At 52.3% G+C, this 24302-nt stretch overlaps 1 protein-coding gene across 3 annotated transcripts in view; it reads left to right on the plus strand.

Annotated features, from left to right (window-relative positions):
- Nucleotides 1-615: 615 nt before the first annotated feature.
- The window catches only part of RNF213 (ring finger protein 213), a 112301-nt gene continuing 88614 nt past the window's right edge, over nucleotides 616-24302 (plus strand). For 2 of the 3 annotated variants that reach the window (XM_059996286.1, XM_069540049.1), the window contains exons 1-4: nucleotides 616-679; nucleotides 3064-3205; nucleotides 10621-10781; nucleotides 15924-16073. In XM_059996286.1, the coding sequence (XP_059852269.1) occupies nucleotides 3076-3205; nucleotides 10621-10781; nucleotides 15924-16073 (441 nt within the window). In that variant the 5' untranslated portion in view covers nucleotides 616-679; nucleotides 3064-3075. The remainder of the gene's footprint in view (nucleotides 680-3063; nucleotides 3206-10620; nucleotides 10782-15923; nucleotides 16074-24302) is intronic. The other variant, XM_069540050.1, reaches the window with a different exon arrangement.

Here is a 24302-nt window from a genome sequence, read left to right on the forward strand (position 1 = left end):
GGAGTAAATAAGCTGATGTACATCAAGCACTTTTTGCCCGGGTCCTGGAACACCAGCTTTCACTGTAATAGTAGTTCTCCAACAGCCCTAGGGCCGGATTACGAGCCTGACAGATGAGAAAACTGAGGTGCAGAGGCAGGCCGGGGCGGTGGCCTCTAGGTTATCAGTGACCAACACAAGACTGAGCGTGGGCCGCTGTGGTCACTTAATCCACACAAAGCCCCGATGCGATGCGGCAGGTGACCTCCACCTTGCATCCGAGTGGCTTGAAGCTCGGCTGAGTGACCAGCCTCGTGTCCTCGGGGCCCCTCCCAGGCTGGCCGCTGGCTCGCAAGGTCCTGGACATTGTCCAAGGGGCTGGGGCTGGACTGGGGATGCGCGCGCCCGGGCTCGGCCCGCGGCGTGGGGGCGGCTGGGGTAGGCCCACGTGCGAACCCCAGCCTCTGCCCGGCCGGAATCAGGGCCCCTCCGCCTCCCGCCCCGCGCGCGCAGCGGCAGGAGGCGCCTCCTCTGCGGCGGATGACCTGGCCAGGCGCCGGGTCCACTGGGGGGCGCCACTCGACGGCCACACCCGAGCGAAACTCGCTGCGCCGGCCGAAGCGGGCAGAGGGGCGGGACCCAGGACGCGAGAAACGAAACCGCGCGGACTGGCGGCGGCGTGGGCGCGGGAGCGGCGCAGGTGCGAGGTGGCGGGCGGGGCGGGGATTCGCAGTTGCGAGGCCCGGGCGCAGGGACACCGGACGCGGGTCTTGGCGGGCGGAGGGCGGATTTACAGGGAGGGATGCCGGGTCCCGTGAGTGCGGGGCGCAAGTTCCCGTGGGTACGGGCTGTCTCACGGGTCGGAGTGCGGGTACCCTGGGTGCGAGAGGGTCCCACGGATCAGGGTCCCCGCCGGTCTGGGCCACGGTCGCGGAGGCCCGGCCCGAGGCGTTGCCGGGGAGCGCCGCTTGCGTCCTGATGCGCCGCGTCCGGCCGCCGTCCGCGCCGGGCCGCCCCTTCCTGCGGCGCTGAGTTTCGGTTTCGCCGCAGGTTCCCTGTCCAGCCCCGCCGCGCGGCACCGTGCGTACCCTGTTCTCCGGCCGCGCGCAGCAGGTGGGCCTGGCGGAGGCAGCGCGCTTTCCCCGGGCCCCAGCTACATTCCCGGGGGCCCAGCCTCGAGTGCGAAGGACCCCGTGCGAGGAAGCGCCGGTCGGGCTTTGAACCCGAGAGCGCTGCCCGGGGAGGGGGCGCGGCGGCGCATAATAGCGGACCGGGACGGGCAGATCTGGGGACCTCTACCCGGGAACGGAATCCTTCGCTTTCATTAATTGCAATAACGGAAAAGTGATGTTGCGAAAAATGCCCATATCTTTATTTCATGGTAACTTTTAGGAGAACGGAATCACTGCCCACATCACCGAGCCGCCCAGAGCGCAGGGTTCTCCCGACTTAGCAGGGGCTGCCTGTGGTCAGGGGCTAAAGGCCAGGTTGCCACCTCGCCGGTTTTGGCCTTGAGAGCCGCGACTGGGTCGCGGCCCTGGGGGAAGCCGGGGAGGGCTGAGAATGGGGGAGTGTGAGGATGGTGGGGGCCACCACCTGGTTTTCTTTGGTGATGGTTGGCGGAATGTGGCTGGAAAAAAGGGGAAGGGAAAAGTCAGGAAACTGACTGAATAGAGATGTGTTGGTGCCGGCCCTCGCGTTTGCCCTTAGGCCCCTGGTGCTGGCGAGAAACAATAGGACACTTGAGTGAGGAATTCTGATCCTTGCTGTGAGTTTTCTGGTCTGTGGGGAAGCAGAGCTTTGGGGAGAGGGAATACACCTTCAGACAGAGGCCTGGGCCCAGGGGAGTCATTGAGAGTATTTTAGTGAGAGAGTACCCAGACGACAGTGGTGGTTGATTTAGGGTGGTTGATTTGGGGGGGGGGGCGTATGGAGGGGAGAGGGGAGAGGGGAGGTGGAAACCAAGGCCCCGAGGATAACTGTGCACACTGAGTGCTTTTGGTCAGGCCCTGCCCAGCCCTCGCCCCCACCCCCACCACCAAGAGCCCACCATCAGGGAGACCCAGCTGGTGGTGGCAGAGGGGCACCCATGCCGCAGATGAAGTGAAAATGAGAATGGGATGCAGGGGCAGGTAGAAGGGCTGAGGCAGAGAGTCGCTGCTTGATGAGGGCCCTTTGGGTGCCCTCCCAGCTGGGGAAGGAGCTGACTTGACCACTGCTCCAGCAGAGTTCTTGGATCTGAAGCCAGCAGAAATGGGTGGCCGGTGAATCTTTGTTCCCCAAGAGCCAAGACGCCTGTCTCCACTCTCACCATGGATGCGCTAAGTTGTCCCTGGAGGCTGGATGTTCTCGGCCTGAGTCCTGGCCTTGGCATGACCCTGACCTTGGTTTGCTGCCACTCCCACAGAAGGTGTTCTGAGGGCCAAATGGTCAATGAGAAGAGTGCAGGCTTAGCAGATGGCACTCCCCGTTATTAGAAATCTTGACCACTGGCCCCGTTATTAGGAATCCTGACTGCCAGCCCTATAGCCCTGGGCTGCCCTGTGCAGGCTGGTTCCTTTGGCAGGCTCTGACTCAGCCATTTGCTGCCAGCATTTCTGCAGTGAGGCACAGAGAGTCTGAGTCCCTTGCCTGGGGCACGCAGCAGGTATCCCCACCCCATGTCTTATCTCTGGGTTTTGCACAAGCTGTGTCTCTGCTTGCTCCGCCACTACCCCCAGTCTCCACTCACTTGGCTCAGCTGACCTGGCTCCCAGTCTCAGCTGGGCGGGGAAATTTTTAGACTCACTGAGTGATGGAGAGTTCAGGAAGCTGGGAGGAGCAAGCCTGGTGGGGGCAGCAGAAAAGGAAGTGGGGGCTGGCGCCACTCAGGGCTCAGACAAGGAGGGAGTTAGAGGGGGAGGTTGGGATGAGGCAGGCTGGAGCGCCTCAGGGGCAGTGATCAGGCTGGTTTTCAGTTGAGCAAGGAGAACTTCCAGGCCGCTGCCAATTTCACTTTCCCAGAAAATGAAACTGAAGCAAGGCTGTGGTCATATGACAGGTGGTGGGGTATAAAACTGGCTGCCTCGGGACTCTTGCTTCCAGATCTGCAGAGGCATGCCAGCCTCAGGAATTCCCCTCCCTGGAGGTATGGAGTGTCCTTCCTGCCGGCATATCTCCAAAGAGGAAGCCCCGAAGTTCTGCAGCCAGTGTGGACAGAAGCTGCTTCCTGCAGCCCCTGTACCAGGTAAGGCCCTGATGCGGCTGGGAGCCCAGTGGAGCTGGTGGTAGTGGGGCAGTCAGCTAAGTCCCACCTCCCTCCCTAGAAATGGAGACCTTGGCCAGCAGACAACCCAGGCCAGCAGTGACGTCTTCTATGGCTAAAGAGCTCTTTCTAGAAGAAGCACTATTCTTAGAAATACAGTTTTATCTGGCCCTTTGCTGGAGGCATCTGTCACTTTTTAAAGAATCTTAGTTTCATTTCTTGGAGAGAACTTGGGGTTTTCCTTCTCCCTTGGGAGTGGGAAGTGTTGGGCTGAGCTGAGGAGTCTTAGAGGATTTCAGAGGATGCTGCATAGTAGCGGTATCCTAGGCCCACTTGGTGGGGGAAGGGTCCCCACAGCTTGCATAGGCCCCTTCCTGGTGAGGGGCGGCCGGTAGGTGCATGAAGGTAGAACCGTGTCAGGTGGGCCTCACCTGTGGACTCTGGTCGGTCCTGGATTCTCTCGGTGTCCTGGGCCTTGGACTGTCTCCCTGCCCCGCCTAGTACATACTAGGCATGCTCTGAGCGCAGGACTTTTGCACTGCCTTTTCGCTCTGCCTGGAAAACACCTTTCCTCAGAGGGCAGCACATCTCCCCCATACCCTCCTTCCAGTCTTTGCTCAACTGTCTCCTTTCTTCTGGAGGCCCATTCTGACCACCCAGTTGAAAACTGTGCTCACCCCTCCCCTTCGCTCTGAATTGCACTTCCCCAGGCTCTTTGTCCTGGTAGCACTTGGACCATACCAGGGTGGGGCTTCAGAGACATTTGCTCTCTTGTTCACTGCTTTATCCCAAGTCTCTTGTATGCTCCCTGGAACACAATAGGTGCTCAATAAATAATTGCTGAATGAACCAAAGAAGGTGCACTTTGAGGCAGGGATGAGATGGACACCCCCAGTTCTTTGGTTGATCCTGTTTCTGCTGTATTTGTACAAAGTGCTCATGTTACAGATGCTTTCTTTGGACTGTAAGAGGTATGGAGAGGTGGCCGCTTTTTGTTGTCAGTTTTTTATTGATTTTCTTTTGCTTCTAACCCTTTGGGAGGAGCTTGGTGGGCAGCTGAGTGTCCACTCTTATCATTGATTCCTGGTCCAGATAGTGAATCATAGCATGGCTGAACTCTTGGTGTCCAGGCAGAATTTCCCACCTGCCAGGGCTCCCCACCCTGGTCACTAGAACATCTGCCTGACTAGGGGGCCTTGGGAGGAGGGGTCTTTGGGACCTCAGAGACTAAAAACACAAATAAAACCAATCAGCTAACTTATGATTTGCCCGATCCTGTGCTAAATATTGAGGGAGGAGCTATCATCAATCCCCATTTTAGAGATGTCAAGACTGAAGCACAGAGAGGCTAAGTAACTTGCCCAGAGTTACACAGCTAGCAACTGGCAGAGAAGGGATTTTTGAACTGAGGAGCCAGAACCAGTACCCTGGAAGGAAGCTGTGGTTGAGGTCTTACTGGCCTAGCATGGTCGGGGAGGAAGTTTTCCTCTACCCTTCTAGGTCCTTCTGGTTTGTCTAAGAATTAAATTGACATGAGACAGATTAATGGGAGAAAATCAGAACTTCATTTGAGTCTCATGTCCTGTGCCTGGCACCTCCTGAGACTGATCCCTTTGGGAAGCCCTCCAGGAAAGCTTGCTGTCCCCCCACCACCCTTTAATTTTGTGTGAGGGGCTTTCCCAGGGCTGCTGAGAGCAACTGATGTGTTTTCCAACAGAACAGGGAAAAAAGCCTTGTCAGAGAACCCTGGTCACCTTCTAGTGTCCTGCCTGTCCAGGCAGGTAGGGAGAGCAGGCAAGGCAGCTGTCCACCTCGGCCCAGTCAGAGGTCACTCCAGGGCCCCCAACCATTAGCAGGGCATGGTCACTACCAAGATGGACAGCCCACACCTCGATGCTTGGCGTCTCTGCCAGCTCCGGGGGCAAAGGCTTTGAGAGCTGTTGGGGGTTTGCTGGCTTCTGGGCTGCCTGCTTATCCTCTGTGAGCACAATGAGTGCTGGACAGGGCCATTGTCCTTAGGGCTGGCTTGCTGGGGGCGGTCCCTTACCTGTCACTGGGGGTGGGGGTTAGGGACCAGGCCCTGGTCACTCAGTGTGGGTCACACAATAGGGCTGAGGACCCAGGTGTTGAATGGTGAGTCCTGCCTCCAACCCACACCCACTTCCTGCCTACGGACTTCTCTGCTTACTACTTACAGGAATGGAAACTGAAACCAAAATGTTGGGAGACTTGGGTGAGCTGCAGGAGTTATTTCCACCTTTCAGCCACTTGTAGGTCTGCCAGGCCACCCAGCCTGTGAGCCCTGGGCATCCTGGACGCTGGGCTCCCCCTGGTGCTGCAGGTGGGGCCCGTTCCTCTGGAACTTGAGCAAGGTTGGGATCCATGGAGCCAGGAGAGGCTGCAGTGCAGGCGCCAGAGTTGCCAGGACACCTGGGTCTGGGCGGTGGGGGGAGTGGGAGGCCACGCAGATAAAGGCGTGGAAGGGGAGTGTTTGGAGAGTTCCAGGCCACCCTGGGCGTAGGTGGAGGGCGGCTGGCTTTGCCAGGGGTGATGGTGCAGTCTGATGGTAGAGCAGGGGTGATGTTCATCTGGTCCGATGGTGGAGGGCTTCCAGTGCCAGTAGGTTCAGCGGGGCAGGGGGTAGGGGGTGGTCAGGAGCGCCTCCCCCACCCCAAGTCACCCCTGTTCTGGTAGGTGCCCCAGGGAATCCAAGTGGGACTTCCTCCTTGAGTGCTAGAAGGTTATTTTTGCAGGGGCAGGGGAAGTTCTGGGAAATGCATTTTTTCTTTTATTTTCTGCATTTCCAAGTTTTTCCTGTCGATGGTTTTTTTTTTTAATTTTTATTTATTTATTTTTGGCTGTGTTGGGTCTTCATTGCTACGCGCTGGCTTTCTCTAGTTGCAGCCAGTGGGGGCTACTCTTTGTTACGGTGCGCGGGCTTCTCATTGCAGTGACTGCTCTTGTTGCAGAGCACGGGCTGTAGGCGCACGGGCTCAGTAGCTGTGGCGCACGGGCTTAGTTGCTCCGTGGCATCTTCCCGGACCAGGGCTTGAACGCGTGTCCCCTGCATTGGCAGGTGGATTCTTAACCACTGCGCCACCAGGGAAGCCCCGTCGCTGTTTTTATAATGGAAAAAAGTAAGATAAGCAGGCTGAGACCCCTTAGGAGTCCAGGAGGGACTGGGGGCTGCTGGGGGAGCTCTGGAGGCAGCTGCGGTGGGCGAGGGGTGGCCCCAGGGTTTGGATGTAGCTGTGAAGGCCTCACTGGTCAGGGAAAGAGCTGCTCGCCTGCCAGCACTTGTGGGTCCACTGATGCGGCCACTTGATTTCTGAGGCTGCCTGCACTGGCCTTTGAGTTTGTGCTGCAGGGAAGGATAACATTTCCCTCTTCCCTCCTAAATTCTTTGGCTGGTCTAACACTTAAATTCATAAGAGACAGATTAATATTTCATGTGTACGGGAGCCCATAAAAATAGGAGACCCAAAAGGCAGCCAGGTAATTGAAGCTTCTGTAACACCCTTACTTAAGGAGAGGGGTAGGATCTGGGGCTGCAAAGAGGAGGGCTTTTCACAGCAAGGCAGAGGAGAAGTTTGGAAAATAGAGGTTGCTCTATTATGCAGATAAGTTTTTTGGTAAATGGTAACTATAGTAATGGCTCTCTTCCTGGTATAGACAAGGGTATAGACCTAATTTAGGTATAGACCTAAATTTTTTTGTAAATTTAGGCCGTTGAGGGGGAGGCCAAGAGTTTTTCTTGAATCTGCTTAGTTTTAATTGTCTTTAGCACAAAATAATCCTCGTGCCAAAGTGACATATTTGGGGTGGGAAATTCTGCTCCCCTTCAATGCCCACCACACCTGACCCAGGGGCTGCCTGGTGGTGAGAGGAGTGCATGGGCTGAGAGAGTTGTGTTTTTCTATGTGGTGGTTTTAATTTTTTTAAATTGTGATAAAATATTTAAAACGATGATGGAAGGGATTTTCACAAACTGAAGTATGGGGAAGTCGTTTGGGCTTATACATGATTCAGCCTGAACTTTGTGTGAACTGGAACAGCCTGACTCATGGCCTGTCAAACATACCTCACACATGTGCTTTAACCATTAGCGACTCCACTTTGAAGATAAGGATAAATGCCTCCCTTGCTGTGGCGTCCACATCAGCACCCCCACCCCCATATTTAAGATTCACTTCCTAGACACTGGGGTCATACTTCCTTGCAGTGTACGTGCTAACCTACTTCATCTGAAACTTTGAAGGGATGTATCCCTGTCATGTTTGGTGTGTGTTCTTTGTTCTGACAAGATATAAAACTGCTGAAAACCGTGCTTCGATGGAGCAGTTCCTCAGAACTACTGAGAGGCTGTCCTGGGCTATAGTCCTCAGTTTGGGTCAAATAAAACTCTCTTCTGTTTCTTATTATAGATTGATTATTTGCATTGACACACAAAATTTACCATTTTAACCACGTTTACGTGGACAGTTCAGTGGCATTAGGCACATTCACGATGTTGCACAACCATCACCACCATCCATCTCCAGAACTTCTTCCTCTTTTCAAACTGAAACTCTGTCCCTATTAGACACTAACTGCCCCTCCCCCTCCCCCAGCCCTTGGCATCTGGCATCCTACTTTCTGTCTCTATGACTTCTGGGGCTCTACGGACCTCATATAAAAGCTTGAGGCATGCAGTACTTTCTTTAGCCTTCAGGACAAGGCAGCTGCAGCCCCTGTTTTCCAGCTGAGGGAGGGGTGGGGTTTGCTGAGGGTGGCAGACCCAGAGCTGCTGTCGGGGCTCATTTGGGAGCCTAGGCATGGAGTCTGTGCAGCTGACTGATTTAGGTTGAACTAATTTTGTAGCAGTGATTTGGGGTTGCCTGTGAGGTCCCTGCCCTTCTCCCCTATTCATGTGGTAATCAGCCATTGACTTGATTTGGGGATCTGTCTGAAGGGGAACTCAGACCCTCTTAGCCCTCTCTGGATACCTGTGTGTCTGTTACCTGCAGGCACACCTGTCTGCAGGGGCGCTGCAATAGGAGGTCATGCTGCCCAGCGTGCATGTACCTGGTGAGCCCATGCTTCATGGGGCAGGGACAGGAATTTGCTCTGATTCAGCCACAGTCCTGGGGGAAGGACCGTGGCCCTAGCGCTGTCCCTGGGGCCTATCCTCGCCTCTGAGCCTGGCTTCAAGCCCTGCCCGCCCCCTTGCCAGCTGGGGGCCTGAGCACGTCACAGTGTGGCTGTGAGTACTTGACAGGTTAGCACGCAGAGTATCGAGTAGCTGCTAGTTAAGTTTTGCTCCTACTGAGTCCAGCTAGTTTCTTTTTTATTTTGATGATTGTAGACGAAGTACCTGCTGGTGCAAATGACCAGCATGTTACAGGAGGATATAAAAAATGGTAAAGCCCCCTCAGCTTACCCCCAGCCCAGGCCCTTCACATCCCTCATTAACACAACACCATTAACTGTTTGGTGTGTCGCCTTCCAGATGTTTCCTCCGCGTGGAAACTTGCACACACGCACATGCGTTTCTATAAGCTGGTGCACTCTGCTTCCCCCATGTGGCACCGCTCCGTGGCCTCTAGTTGAGACCGGTCTCAGCTCTGCCACACGGCAGCCAGCCCCGTCCTGGACTCCTGTTCTTTTGCCACAGATGCACAGGGCTGGGCTGGATCCTTGCACGGGATCTGCCCTGAGGCCAGTCTGTCTGGAGGACAAGCTCCAAGGAGCGGCCTGCTGGCCCCCAAGGGCCGGTGCATTTACAATGGAAACCTTCAAAATCTCCCCCACACAAGGCTTCTTCCGGCTCCTCTTGTCTGCAGGGTCTTCAAGGTTTCATTTCCAGCCATACCCTGTCTAGGTTTGGGCCAGTCAGATGGGTAGAAACGGGTACCTCTTGGGTTCCACTGTCACTTCCTTCATTGGTAGGGAAACTAAGGGTTAAGAGCTCACTTATAATTCTTTTTCTTTGAACTGCCTCTTTTCTTTTGGGAAGATCCCTTTCTTCCTTTTCTAGGTTATTCTTACTGATTTTCACAGTCACTGGGGCTGTTTATATTGGAGGCAACTGGAAACCCAGCCCCCTGCTTCCTCGGCAGGAGGAGTACACTGGGCCGCACACGCTCTGTGTCCAGACCGAGAGGGTCAGGTCTACGCACAGCTCTGCATCTTTCTCAGGTCCTGACAGCCCTGCTTTGTCCTTATGCTGCTGCCCTCATGGAGGCAGACTGGTCGTTTTCAAGCATAGGGTCTGTTTGTCTGACTGGGAAGAAGGAGTTGATGAGTTCGAAACCCCAGTAACCAGCCCTGGACCCCTGCTATACTTCTGCCAATCACTGGGGCCACGGAAATGCCAGGTTCTGATTGGATCAGGCTAATGGGGGGCCACCCCCCGCAGTGGAGGCTGGGGGAAGAGAGAGGAGGTCAGGATGCCCACAGTTTATCATCAAAGGACAGTGGCCCCGGGCTCTCGTGTGTTACAAATACTCTCCCAGCTTTATTTAGTTCTTTGGCCTTAAGGTTCAGAGTGTGTTTGTAGTTGTTTAATGTATTTGTTAGAAATTCTGATTCCTGTTAATTGAAATCATGCAGCGAAGGCTCCTGAGGGGCTTTATGTTCCAGGCGCTGGGGACTCCAAGAACAAGGCCACTGGTCCCTGCCTTCCAGAACTTACAGAGGAGGGCGGTGATACGACTGGGCACCGGGAGAGGGGAGTGGAAGGCGCTTTTGGAAGTTCACCCTCCTCCCCGCGTGGGCCTGGGGCCTTGGGGATCAGTCTAAGGGAGGCTTCCTGGCAGAAAACCATCTGGAGTGTGTGTGTCTCTGGGGGGGGCGTCGAGACCCAGATTTGAAAATAGGTCCCCTGAAGGATTCAGTGTGTGTGTGGGGTCACTGTATCAGGCTCTTGGTGCTGTGGGTGTCAGCTCTAAATGGGTGTGAATTTGGAGACAGACCAACCCCCAGGACACACGGATGGATGAGTACAGGGAGGTGTTGGGAGACCCCTGGGCCCTGCTGGGAGACGGGCTGGGAAGGGGGAGCCCGCCCCTGGGGAGAGAGGGGGGCTGCTTTTGGGAGGGAGGGCTGGGCGGCAGTCCCGGTTTGGAGCTCTGTAGAGTTTGAGGTGTCGCTGAGACATCAGGGTCTGGGGCTGTGCTGATGCAGACACAAGGAGGCACTGGACTGTGCTCTCTTGCTGGGCTGGGGCCAGGGTCCTGGGTCCCTCTTGCCCACCAGACAGCAGAAATTGTACCAGGCTTGCCTCACCACACGCAGGGCAGGATCTCGAGTGGGGAGAGGGCTAATCTTAGACAACGCTCGTGGGAGGAATCCAAGTTTTCCTTCGTGACGTTCACTTGTTTTTCCGAGATGTGACCCATGTGCGTCTGCCTTTGTAGATTCTGAGAACAGCCTCGAGGCGACATCAGCCCTGGAGGGAGAAATGGAGTGTGGACAAGAGCTGAGGGAGGACAGCAGCCTTTTCTTGTCGCTGGGCTCAGGTGATTTGCAAGAAAACCCAGATGAGCCCTGTTCGGACATCTCCTGGCAAATGCAGAGAGTGAGTGCCTGGCCCCTGGGGAAGTGGGTCTGGGAGGAATGGTTCTGCCCATCCACCTGCTCTGCAAGGATGCTGTTTCTTGCTGTGGTTTCATCAGTGGCTGAACAAGGTCCCGCATGTCCCCACAGCATCCTCTCTGGGAAAACGTTATTACTCTGATGTGCAGCCCATTGGCCCCTGCATGCTGGACTGTGCCAGAGCCGCCCCTTCTGTGCCTGATTCATTGCAGGGTCTCTGGTTTCCCATCCCCCTTCCTTTTCCTCCCACCATATACCCAGCACATCGTGTCTCCCAGATGCTGTGCTTGGGCTGGGGCTGGGTGCCTGAGCTTCTGCCACGTGGGTATCTGGCTCTTCTCTGGGCGTTTTGCATGGACCGTGCAGTCCATAAGGTGCCTCCAGGCTCTGAGGAAAGGGGGGTGCTCGGGAAATGCCACCAGTTACCCAGACGTTCTTCCTTGAAGGGGAAGCCAAGCTGTCTGCTCTCCTTGTAAGTGTCAGACCCCGAGAGAGCGTCTCCTGAGTAAGTGACCAGGCTGGAGTCCAGGCGAGACTTGCAGAGAGTTACCTGGGCAGATTCAGGGAGAATGATGGGGGAGAGCTCCCCACGCTGAAGTCTAGCCTGTCCAGATGTAGACAGCCGGGTCTGTTCCCAGGTTTCTTACAGGACTGGGAGGGACATTGTCTCTCTGCCTGGTGGGGGCTGGTTTCTTGTCTGGTCCTCAGTTGTTCTTTGTGGTCAGACAGTGTGGGAGGTACTGCAGCTGGCAGTGTTGCAGCCCTTTGTGAGTGTGTGTGTGCATGCATGTGTGAGCAAATGTGTGTACATAGTATATGTGTATGCACTCGTATGAGAATGCGTGTGTGGTATATGCGTGTGTGTGAGTGTGTGGGGTAGTTGTGATGTGTATATGTGAGTGTATCCTTCCCCTTGGACAATAATCCTGTCCAAAGCAGGATGGCCAGCTCCCATCCTGGGCCACGTCGGACACTGAAATTTGGGGTAAACGGTTTTTTTTTTTTTTAAATAAATTTATTTATTTATTTTTGGCTGCGTTGGGTCTTTGTTGCTGTGTGCAGACGTTCTCTAGTTGGAGTGAGCGGGGGCTACTCTTTATTGCGGTGCGCGGGCTTCTCATTGCAGTGGTTTCTCTTGTGGAGCACGGGCTCTAGGCATGGGGCTTCAGTAGTTGTGGTGTGTGGGCTCAGTAGTTGTGGCACACAGGCTCACTGTTGTGGCATGTGGGCTCTAGAGTGCAGGCTCAGCAGTTGTGGCGCACGGACTTAGTTCCTCCATGGCATGTGGGATCTTCCCAGATCAGGGTTTGAACCTGTGTCCCCTGCATTGGCAGGTGTATTCTTAACCACTGTGCCACCAGGGAAGTCCCTTGGGTACACTCTTTTTTTTTTTTTTTTTTTTTTGCGGTACGCGGGGCCTTCCACTGCTGCGGCCTCTCCCATCGCGGAGCAACAGGCTCCAGACGCGCAGGCTCAGCGGCCATGGCTCACGGGCCCAGCCGCTCCGCGGCATGTGGGATCCCCCCGGACTGGAGCACGAGCCCGCGTCCCCTGCATCGGCAGGCAGACCCCCAACCACTGCGCCACCAGGGGAGCCCCCCCTTGGGTACACTCTTAAAGTGAGTATCAAGAAACACACACCATTAGGAAGTAAGTGTATGACACTGTGATTGAAAATGGTATTGAGCCCAGCAGGATTAGGGCTTTTTTTTTTAACCTTGACTGAGTAAGTTTAAGCTTCTCTTGGAAGAAAAAATGAACAGGAATAACCAAGAAAATTTTTAAAAAGAAAAGCCTTGAGTGGGACTTGATGTATTAGATGAACAAAAACATGTTTCAAAGCCAGTCATTAAAACAGCGAATCTTGGTGCTTCTCTGGTGGCGCAGTGGTTGAGAGTCCGCCTGCCGATGCAGGGGACACGGGTTCGTGCCCCAGTCCGGGAAGATCCCACATGCCCTGGAGCAGCTGCGCCCATGAGCCATGGTGTCCGGAGCCTGTGCTCCGCAATGGGAGAGACCCCAACAGTGAGAGGCCCGCGTACCACACACACACACACAAAAACAAAACAGTGAATCTTGGGAGGAGTCAATGTACCTGAATAGCTAATCCAGAAACAAACCCTAATGTGTATAAAAACAGTTGGAGAAAATATACATAAATATTTATCTGACCCATGGATGGGGAAAGATTTTCTAGTAATTAAAGCAAAGGTGAAAAATACAAATAAAAGATTGGTATATGTGACTCCAGAAAAAGTCTTAAAAGAATTAAAAACCTCATATCATGAGTACAAATGAAGGGCAAACAGTTTAGGAAAAATACGTATTTACGTACTTGTATATACATAAAAAGATTTATATTTACATAACATTTTTTTTTTAGCAAAGAGTGAGTTGCCTCAATATGTCAAAAGCTCTTCGAAATCAAGTAGAAAACAGTAACCAACCCAATAGAAAGATGGGCCAACAATAGATATAGTCCACAATAGAGAAGATAGAAATGGCCATTAAACGTATAACTGTCCCACCTCTGAATCAAACACTCAAAAGAGTTGCAAGGTTTTGTATTAAACCTATCAAACGAACAAATTGACTAAAAGTCAGCATTTGCAGCGATGGGGCAGTTTTCTCCCTGCAGGTGAGAGTAATGTGGTGGGACCCCCTGTGAGGCAGGTGCCCCCTGCTCTTCTGCTTCTCTACTGTCATTGTCAGAAAATAACCTCAGGCATGTGAGATTTCATTTGAAGATTTTATCACAGCCTTAGTGTCTTATGGCCAAATGTTGGAGTCCACCTGAATATTCCACCCTGGGGAGTGTCATTTGTATCATCCTTATGGCAGAAAGTACTGTGGCTTCCAACTGTTATTACTGTCAAAGATTAAAGATATGAAGGAATTCTTGTAATCAAATCGGATAGATAAATAAAAAGATAAAGGACAACGTATAGTAGAGTGATATCAGCAAAAATGGCAGAGAAGGGAACTCCGAGGGCCTGTCCCCTCAGAGAAACACCCCAGTAAGTGAGAACTGTAAGAATAAACTTTACTGGAACTCTGGAAAGTAGTCTGAGGTTTGCAGTAACCAAGTGAGCGTAGAATCAAGAAAAAGGGGCTTAACCTGGTAGCAGAGCTTTGTGGTGCCGTAGCTCAACCTTAACTCAGCCGTGCCCTCCTCTCCTGCGTGCTGGTGGTCTGAGGATGACAGCCTCGTTCTGATGTTCTGCTGTGGGCTCCCTGTTCCGGAGGGGGCCGAGCAGACCTGTCCCCAAGGAAGTATGTTGTGGCCTGTCTGGGAGTTCCCAGAAGGAATAACACAGGGCACTTGCCTTTTTTACACCTGACTTGGAACTAACTCTCTAAGGGTGGAAAAGCAGCTGTGCAGAGGGTGTTCCTCAGAAGGCAGATGGAAAGGTGCTACCTGCGCTCCCCCCACCCCGGGTGGAAGGTTCCAGCTGGGGTCACCAGCAGATGTGCTGGAAGCCTGGGGTAAAAAGCCTGAGAAGAAGGTTCCTCTGGGGAATAAGATTTTGAAACAGCTACCAGGATTGGTGAGGAATCTGGAGAAAGCCACGCAGGTGCCCGGAGCTCACCCAGGGGCTGGGTACGGGGTTCCTCCTGGTGGGACGAGAATGATGGAGTTACATGGAAGCGATGGCCATACAGTACTAAATGCCACTGAGTTGTGCACTTTAAAGTGGTTAACTTTAGGTTATGTTATGATCTTCACCTCGATATAAGAAAACTGTGTAATATTGTCATAGAAGGGGATTTAAAAACAAAAGCCTGAATGCACACTTACCCACACAGGAGAAGCCAGATGCAGTGAACACAGGAACGCTGGGGGGTTGTCTGGTGATTAGCTCCTGAGGGCTTCTGTGACTGTTGCCAGTCCCTGCAGTGACCTTATATAATCCTAGTAGACAGTGGCGTGTGCGTGGTCGGAAGGGCCTGCGGGCGAGGCCGTGATGTTCTAACAGTGGTGGGATGACATGCGGGGGACCAAGGGAAAAGGCCAGAACCAGGACCCGGACCACTTGGCCTCATCCCCAGCCGCTGAGTGAGTGGGCCCTTCACCCGGCTGTCGTGCAGTGGGTGCAGGGGTGTTGGGGTTACGGGCCGTGGGGAGCACCTGTCCCTACCTGCCCTTCCTGTGGTGGCCCTTTGGTGCTGACTGACAGGGCGGCTTTGGTGGTTCTTGCTTCCAAATGGATTCATTCTTCCTCTGGGACAGCTTCCCCCGCCCTGTGAGGAAGAGGAGCACAGGATGGAGCCCAGAGAGTTGGGTTGAAGGCGCCTACTGACCCTGTGGTTCCTTCCAGTGTCGCCTCGGTCCCCATCGTCAGCTTCCTTCTGGGAGGGGATGGAGCCAGCCTGGGTACCTGGCGCTGACTGGGGTGGGCTTTGCGCCTGGGCCACCCATGTGGTCTGACCTGTCTCACCCACTGGGCCTTTGCAAGTACCCCTCGGAGAACTCCCCTTCCCTTTCCACGCTGACTGCCTGCCCTCCCCAACACTCGGTCAGAGGCTCGTGGTCTTTCCCCTTGTCTGTCCCTGAGGGCAGTGCCAGCCATGAGGCCCCCATGTGGGAGGCCCAGGTACCCTCCCCTGACCTGCACCCAAGGGGAATGGCACAGGACTGGCTCTGTGCTGCCTGGGGTGTGCCATCCAGAGGGGTTGGGCACTGCCCTGCGTGCCCCTCGTCCCCGAGAGCCCCCTCGAGGCCTGGCCTCAGGTGCTGGGCTGCCTGCTCCTCCAGGAGTGTCCCCGCAGCTGCATCTGTGTGGAAGCACCGGCCTAGACGTTGTGATGGAGCTTAGGGAACCAGGGCCTGGGCCTGCTTGCATGGGAGGTCTGGTGTGCCAAGGCTTACAGGCACCAGCTCTAGCATGGGGCAGCTTGCCTGCATGGATTTGCTCTGCCTGCCACCTGCAGGACCCTTTCTTGGGTTCCCTACACCCGGGACCCTGTGCCTGCTGAGCCTGGACGCCCCGGAGGCTGGGGGGCTGGTTTAGTCCTCACTCGAGAGCATCTCTCTGCCTGGGGCTGAGTTAGGGGTCCCTTAGGTCCTGATGGAGCGGGGCCTGTGGTCACCCTGTCCTGTCTGAAGGGGGTCATGTTTCAACAGGAAGTTGCGTCAGAGGGTTTTGTAGATGCGGCAGGCGGCACATCCACATCCGATGAGCTGGAGGCTGCTAGTTACTCTGCCTGCAAAAGAAGAAAAGAGGATGCAACCCCGTTTGAGGTCCCTGACGCGTGCTCTTCAGACTCTGAGCAGGTAGTTTGCATAAATAGTGGCACACGATGCCTCCCGCCGAGGCTTGCATGAAACTGAGCCCCACACCTTCTCTGATGCTGAGGATGGCTGGTGGGGAGGTGCTTTTCACTCCTACCTGGACTGGTCTAGGAAGGAGCCATGCCTTTAGGTGTCAGCTCTTGTGACTCTGAGGATGTTCTGCTAACATTGAATTTCAGCTTTATTGTATGTGGCGCCCTACCCCACTTTTCCATCCATCTTTTAATTTCTTGTGCAGCTATCTTCTTTGGTTCATGGGAAAACTTACCCTGAAAGCCCCACAGGCCATACAGATTCTCTGCATGGAAAAGAGCAGCGGGGGCCTGGGTTTTCCGTGGGAGCTGGGACTAGTCTGGTGGGGGTCAAAGGCCGAGCCTCTGCTGGGGCTTAGAGAAACCCCCAGTCTCTGCAACTGCCAGCGCCTGAGGTTATGGGCTCATGTTCTGAACCCCGGTTGTGCAGAGGAAGCCCGCTAAATTTAGTCTCTGGTTTCTGGAAGTTCAAATCCAACTTCTTTCATTTTCTATAGCATTTGTGAGTCTTGCAGATTTCACGAATACTATCAAAAGTGAAACTATCTAATATATGTAATGGAAGTATTTTTGCTTATGAGGAAAAGCAGTGAGGCTTCAGACATTGAAGAGTGATGTTTGTGGTATTTACCTATCAGTCTTTTACAGAGTGGTGACTTTTTTCCTGAGTAAGATGGCCATTGATTCATTTAACAAAGATTTATTTGAGCAGCTGCTGCCTGTGGGGCACTGGGTGCTTGGTGTGAGGGGGAAGCATGTAAACCAGGTGTGGTCTTGCCTCTGGGCTTGGGTCTGTTGGTTAGTTAAGAACAGAAACACCTTGGGAACTCCCTGGCCATCTAGTGGTTAGGACTTGGTGCTTTCACCTCCTGGGGCCGGACTTCAGTCCCTGGTTGGGGAACTAAGCTCCCACAAGCCATGTGGCACAGCCAAAAACAAAAACAAAAAAAGCAAAAGCACCTTGTAGGGCTTCCCTGGTGGCGCAGTGGTTGAGAGTCCGCCTGCCGATGCAAGGGACGTGGGTTCGTGCCCCGGTCCGGGAGGATCCCACATGCTGCGGAGCGGCTGGGCCCGTGAGCCATGGCCGCTGAGCCTGTGCGTCCGGAGCCTGTGCTCTGCAACGGGGGAGGCCACAACAGTGAGAGGCCCGCGTACCGAAGGAAAAAAAAAAAAAAAAAAGCACCTTGTAAATACAGCGGACATCAGGGTGCGAGCACTAACAGAAAATGGGGGGGTGGGGGGGGTGGGGTGGGTGGAGAACCCCTTCATGATCTACACAAACAGGAAAACCAAACTGCAAATAGATTTTCCCAGAAGGAAGGTTTAATATCGTAAAGATGTCAGTTCTCTCCTCAGATGTATACATCCAATTAGCCAATGAATGTGTAAAAGTAGTATTGTTCCCAGTGGGTTTGGTTTTGCTTTTGTTTTTGTTTTGAAATAGATAAAATACTCTAAAGTCCATCTAGAGTATAAATTGGCAAGAGTTCCTATGAAAAATGTAGAAACGTAGAAAAATAAATGGGAGATTTGACATCAAAATGTATCATAAGCTATAAACATAGCAATATAACATCCTAATGGAGTAACAGAGACCCATCAGGGAGGGTTGACGTAGAACATCCAGACGCAGATGTGAGCATTTATGGCAGTTGAGCGCATGATAAAGGTGACATCATGTATCAGAGAGTAAAGTTGTGTTAAGTAAGGGGTGTTTGAACCGTGGCTCACCATTTGGAAAAAACGGTTCTTTACTCATACTAAACACTAAAATATATACCAGCTTGGTTGACCATTTTAAAGTAAAATACACCCTAAAAGTTCTTGTAAATATAGGTGACTATTTATAAAATTATATAGATATTCCTAAGGCTCACCAAAACAACCCCTTAAATGCTGATAGGGGCACAAAAATATTCCAGATTCTGAGTTAGAGGGGACCATTCAGCAATAAAGTGGAAAAGCAGATGGCTAGAAAACATTTGCAACATGTGACAAACAGTTCACGACTGGAATACCTAATCAGTTCTCTCAAAGAAATAAGACATCCACGCACTAACAGAACAATGGGTGAAGGACATAAAAGGCAGTTCCCAGGAGAAAGAGATAAGTGGGCAGCAAATGTGGGATAGTTCTCCTGGAGGGGTGATCAGAGGAGAGCACATGCCCACCGCCCAGAGGCTGCCCTGTTGCCTCTCAGATGGGTGGGGTTTGGTTTTATTTATTTACATATTTTATTATTATTTTTCAAATTGAAGTATAGTTGATTTGCAATGTTTCAGGTGTACAGCAAAGTGATTCAGTTATGTATATATTACATATATAGATCCTTTTTAAGAATCTTTTCCATTATAGGTTATTACAAGGTATTGACTATATTCCCTTTGCTGTATAGTAGGTCCTTGTTGTTTATCTATTTTATATATAGTAGTGTGTATCTGTTAATCCCAAATTCCTAATTTATCCCTCCCCCACATTTCCCCTTTGATAACCATATTTGTTTTTATGTCTGTGAGTCTATTTCTGTTTTGTAAATAAGTTCATTGGTATCATGTTTTTAGATTCCAGGGTTTTGGTTATATTAAAAAGAGGGTTTGGGCTTGTGGCTGCCACCACAGGTGTGGTGACATCCACCAGTCTGCTCTTGGGGGCTGGGGCGTGGTCTGGGGTCCGCGTGATGGGCTGTTATCGTGTCACCCTTTCTCCCAATGGTTGTCTTCCAGGAACTGGGTCACATCCCTCCAGGGGTCCGTCTTGCATTTACTGCCATCTTTACACAGCCGCACCTCCCAGACCCTCCTGGTTCCGCGGGGTCGCCTAGCTCACTGTGGTGTGTGCTTCCTTGTTCTTTCCCTGCTGACAGCGCCCTTCCTTCTAGAAGGCAGACCTGACCCATGTTCCCTGGGGGGCGGCTGGCACCTGTTCATGAGGTCAGAAACCTCCCACCAACTTCTGTGATGCCCAGAAGGCATCTGGTCACACACGTGTCACAGAGGGATCCTCCTGTACTGTGCCATGAGTGATACAGGAGCCCTGAGGATGCTGTGGCCCAAGCATATCTACCAGAGCCTGACATCTTATGCACCAAAGCTGTTAGAACATGATTACCTTGACTTATTTGGGGCTTCTGTAAAAAGGAAACACCCTACTCGGAAGTTTGAGTATTTTAACCATTAGAAATCTTTTGGTTGCAAATAATTGAAACCCACCTCTGGTTAATTAATACAATAAAGGGAATCTGTCACTCTCGTAACTGAGAAATCCTCAGGTAGACCTAGCTGCATGCGAGGTTTAATCTGGGCACCTAGATGATATTCCCAAAGTCCGGGTATCTCTCTGTGTCTTTGCACTGCCTTTCTCATGTCAGTTAGCTCCTTGGCCTCTCAGAAGCAGTTTCCACCACTGTGGACCCTTCCACAGTTATCCACTTCCCACTGCATCATTCAGGGGACAAGAGAATGCCTCCTTCGGGGGCTTCCAGAGAAGGAAGAGGAAGCGTCTCTTTCCCAGGGGAAGCTCTCCTCAAACCTCAGTGGCTGTGATTGGAATACATACCCATCCCTGAAGCAGTCACTGTGGCCAGGGTGGTATGCTGACCCTGCAGCTGGAGTAGAGTTAATCCTGCTTGAGCCACTTGGCTGAGAATGGGAGGTTCAGGGGACCATTTCCTGGAGTTGGGGAGTGGGAGCAGGACGCCAGGCAGCTGGCGGGGCAGGGATGGTCCAAGCACCTCTCCAAGGCTCCAGAACTGGTCCAGTCAGGCTTCCTCAGCACATCCAGGAATCGTGTGGTTCCCTTAGTAGAGATTCTTGTTGGACTTTTTCCTGATGGACCCTCACTTCCTCCTCGGCATTCCTTACTATGGAGTCTTAGTTCCCTTTTGCAGTTGGCTAGCGTCTAATTGAGAGGCCAGCCCTGGTCCTAATGATACCACTGGTTGGGATAGGTCAGGCTGGGGGTCAACCTGATCTTTCTAGTTCTCATCCCAGTTTCTTTTCTCTTGCTGATTCTGTAAAGCCCACCTTATGTTTGTAGACAGACCCCCCACCCTGCTCCCCCCACTGAAGCACTGCCCACATGTGTCATCCCAGTTCTACAGAAGTGGAAACTGAAGCTGAGAAAGGTTACCTGGGTCTGGAGACGGTGGGAAGGAAGGCTGCAGAGAGGGAGCTTGGGCAGTGCCTGTTTACTAGAAGGAAGTGCTTGATCAGATGCCAGGTGGAAAGGTGACACTCTCCTCAGCCCTGCCGTCCTCCCTGAATTGGCAAAGCACTTGCTGTTGAAACCGCACTCCTTCTCGGATTGGACTCGAACCCAGCTGCACCTCAGATTGGGCCTTGAACCCACGATCCCTGACTTAGGAGGGGACTCGAACCCACTGTCTTTTAATTGAAACTGCTCACCTGGTCTCAGGACTTAATGAAACTCAGGTTCTTTTGTCTCATCACAGAGATAATTCAGCATGAGGCAAAGCGATAGACAAAGAGTGGGTTTGTTAGCATAGGACACTTGTGACAGATACAAGTGGGCAGGCAAGGGAGCGCAGCCCCAAGAACAAAGAGGGCTACATTTTTATAATCAAAGAAAAAGTGGGGAGGGGAGAAGACCACCTTCTTCCTCATTTTTGGGTAGACATCAAGGCTTACATCATTAGTTCCTCCTGACCCTATATATGGTCTAACAGGGACAATCATAGCACTATTTAAATCACATATGTGTTAGCAAAAGGATGGTAACATACACTAAAATATTGTAATTCATCTAAGGTTTCAGTATAGTGTCCTCTTTCACCTAGTTTCTTTCCCCCCCTCACCTATGCTCCCGTCTTGACTACATGCAGAAATGCTACTCTTTGGGGACCATTAACTCCCTGACTTCAAGTAACAAGACCAGGACCCCATATCTATTGTCTTGTGTTTTAACTCTCAGGACCTGTGGCTTGAGTGTGCCTGGTGCTTGGATGTGCCTGGTTTTCCTTCAAGGTAGCGCAGATTATTGCTAGGTTGCTGGATTCTTTTCTTGAGTGGTCATTGGCCTGCAACAGCTTCCTAAGCTCCCTTAAAATTCCTTTTCCGTCTTTAATGCCCTAGTGGGATTTCTAAACTAACTTTAATTATTCTACTCTCTCCCTGTCACTATCAGTGCAGGTGAAGGCAGAGGACCCCTGGGAATTGGGGCAGAGCTAGTGGGCCCACTTAGCCTCCAACACGTCAGCTTTTGTCAAGCGGCTTCACTGACTTTCTGTCCAACAAGTCAGTGTTCCCACCTGTCACCCCCGCATCCTGCTATAGGTACCATTTCAGGGTCCGCAGCACCACCCTTCTGTGTGCTCCTGACCCAGCTCTCAGGTGAGTGAACGAGCTGGCCTGCCTTCCCCCAGACTGGGGTCTCCTCTCTGCTCTCCCTGTTTGGGAAGCCTTTGTTCTTTTGATGGAAAAACAAACTGATGCTCATTATAAAATCAGAGGTGTATTCTGACCAAACCCCCCCCCCACCCTCAAGAAGTAGCAAACTTGTTTTTTTCTAATTAATTCTCTTTGGACAGGAATAGGAATAGCCTTTATGTATGCATATAGAGCTGGCGCAGTGTAGCTTTTTTTTTTTTATAATGTTGTACATTCTTTTTTTATAAATTTATTTATTTATTTATGGCTGCATTGTTGCTGCGCGCGGGCTGTCTCTAGTTGTGGTGAGCGGGGGCTACTCTTCGTTGCAGTGCACGGTCTTCTCCTTGTAGTGCTTCTCTTATTGTGGAGCGCGGTCTCTAGGCACGCAGGCTTCAGCAGTTGTGGCCCATGGACTTAGTTGCTCCGCGGCATGTGGGATCTTCCCGGACCAGGGCTCGAACCTATGTCCCCTGCATTTGCAGGCAGATTTCTTAACCACTGCATCACCAGGGAAGCTCCCGCAGCATAGCTTTTGAACTGAGGTAAAATTGGTATTGAGTGAAATGCACAGGTCTTCAGGGCGGAGCCCCCTAGATGTTCTGCTGTGTGTACAGCTTTGTCACCCCCACCAGATCCAGAGACAGGACATTGCAGTCCCCAGAAAGCTCGGTAGCATCACTTCCAAGTCAATAAACTCTTCATTTAAAAAATGTTTTAATTAAATATGATGCCCACTATAAAGGGTATGTATAACATAAATGCAGGATTAACTAAGTGAATACTCACCCCCTACCATCCATTGTAAACGTGGGCAACTATTGGGATCTCCTCCCAACCGCCCCCATCCGCTGCCAACATCCAGAGGTTGTGACCCAGGTCCGTGCATGCATTCCCAATCAGCAGTGTTTAGTTTTAGTGTGCATATTCCTGACTAATGTGGTCAAATGACAGACCACAAGAATTAGGAATACGTAAATATGTAACAAGTATCATACATATAAACTTGATTTTTGTCAAGGAAAATTTTAGACTTTAGCCTCAAGCCTTGCTATATGGCAGGCGTGCCAGCAGCCTGAGATCTGCCAACATCCCAGTCCTGTCTATAGACCCATGAGGGGGCCGGGCACTCACGTGCCCCCATAGACGTGTGTTGGGAGAACTCTAAGTCACCTGTGCAAAATCTAAATCTCATTCTAGGGTTTTGAAGCAGCTTATATAAAGAACAGTTAAATAAGGATAAGAAAAGGAGAAAGCAAGGTAAAGGGGAGAAAGGCAAATTGGAAATCAGAAGTCAAAACCTTTTGTTCTTGGATCTGATCACAGAGCCGACTGAGGGGTGTGGGGTCCCAGGGGGAGAGGAAACATGCTGGTGCTACAGGGAAACACGGGACTTTCCAAGGAATTTATTTAATGAGACAGAAGTGATTAGGCACCTATAGGGGGTCAAGGATTGTTCTGGACACTGTGGATGCAGCAGTGAAGAAAACAAGGACTTCCTTCCTGGAGGGGAGAGAAAATAAAGACATATTTAGTTGACAGTGGCTAAGGAGGGAAATAAAGCAGATGCGGGGCTGTGAAGGTTTGCTTTCCTACTGAGGGTGTCCGGGTAGTCTGCTGAGGGGTGTGGGGCAGAGGACTAAGTGAAGGAGGTGTCTGGGGAAAGACAGAACCTGAGGCAGGAGGCGCCCTGCTCGTATAACTGGTGATGACACGAGAGGTCAGTGGTACTTATGGATTCCAGCAGGGGGGCCACGTCCACAGGGCCCCACGGGAGGGAGAAGGCGCAAGGGGAGAACGTGGCCCAGAGTCTGCCTTGTGGGGAAAGGCAGGCAGGTTCGAGCAGGTTTAGGTTTGGCTGGTTTGAATACTCTTTGTGGGCTCTGGGTTATAGGATTGTCTAGCTGTCCTGTACTTGGCCCTGCGGTGATTCAGGGCAGGGAATGTTGCCTTGGAGGGAGAGTTTGATAAAGGAGGTGGGGGGCAGGGCTCCGTGTTAGTTGGTTTGCAGATGAAAGATCTGCTCAGATCTTTCATCTGCTCAGAGAGATCCCTCTCTCTGGGAATTAGCTAGCCCTGGGAGGGGCAGTCTCTCCAGGATTAGCAAGGCCCCCGCAAATGCCAGAGCATCCTAAAATACAGAAAGTGAAAAACAGGATTAATACTGGAGGCCAGGGGATGAGGTTAGCAGGCAGTGAGGGCCAGTTCTGCAGGGTCTTCCGGCCACACGTACGCTTTGATTCTGGATGGGCAAGTCAGCATATGAGGCAGCCTGTGGCTTTGGCCACCTTCAGACCTGTAGGACCCGGGAATCTTTGCCGAATGGATGAAACTGCCTCCTCGGCCTTTGGTGGCTTTCAGACTCAACCTGCGCCTCTTCCCTGGGAAGCCTGCGAGTCCTTCCAACATGCTAAAACCATTTGTTTTTAGTCTTTCTCTCCTACTAAACCATCAGCTTCATAGGGGAGGAACGTGTCTTACTTTCTTGTTCCATGCGCTTAGGACAACGTTCCAGGTTCCTTGGTAAATCAGTGTAGAACTAAGCGACTTGATTTAAGCCAGCCTCACGCTGAAAAAGGAGGAGATTCTGCAAAGGGCTTGGGGCTGTGGGGTCCGCACACAGCTTTCTGCTGGTCTGACCTGTGGTTCCCAGTGAGGTTTCATGTCAGGACCACCAGGAAAGCTAATGGAGATGCTGGTGCCCGTGCCCCCAGGCCAGTCGGATCAGTCGGGCGCCTGGGGTAGGGAGCTGCTTGGTCCTCGTGCTCACAGAGCAGGCCTGGTCTGGCAGCAGC

The sequence above is a fragment of the Delphinus delphis genome, chromosome 19 (assembly GCF_949987515.2).
Source record: "Delphinus delphis chromosome 19, mDelDel1.2, whole genome shotgun sequence".
Lineage (NCBI taxonomy): Eukaryota > Metazoa > Chordata > Mammalia > Artiodactyla > Delphinidae > Delphinus > Delphinus delphis.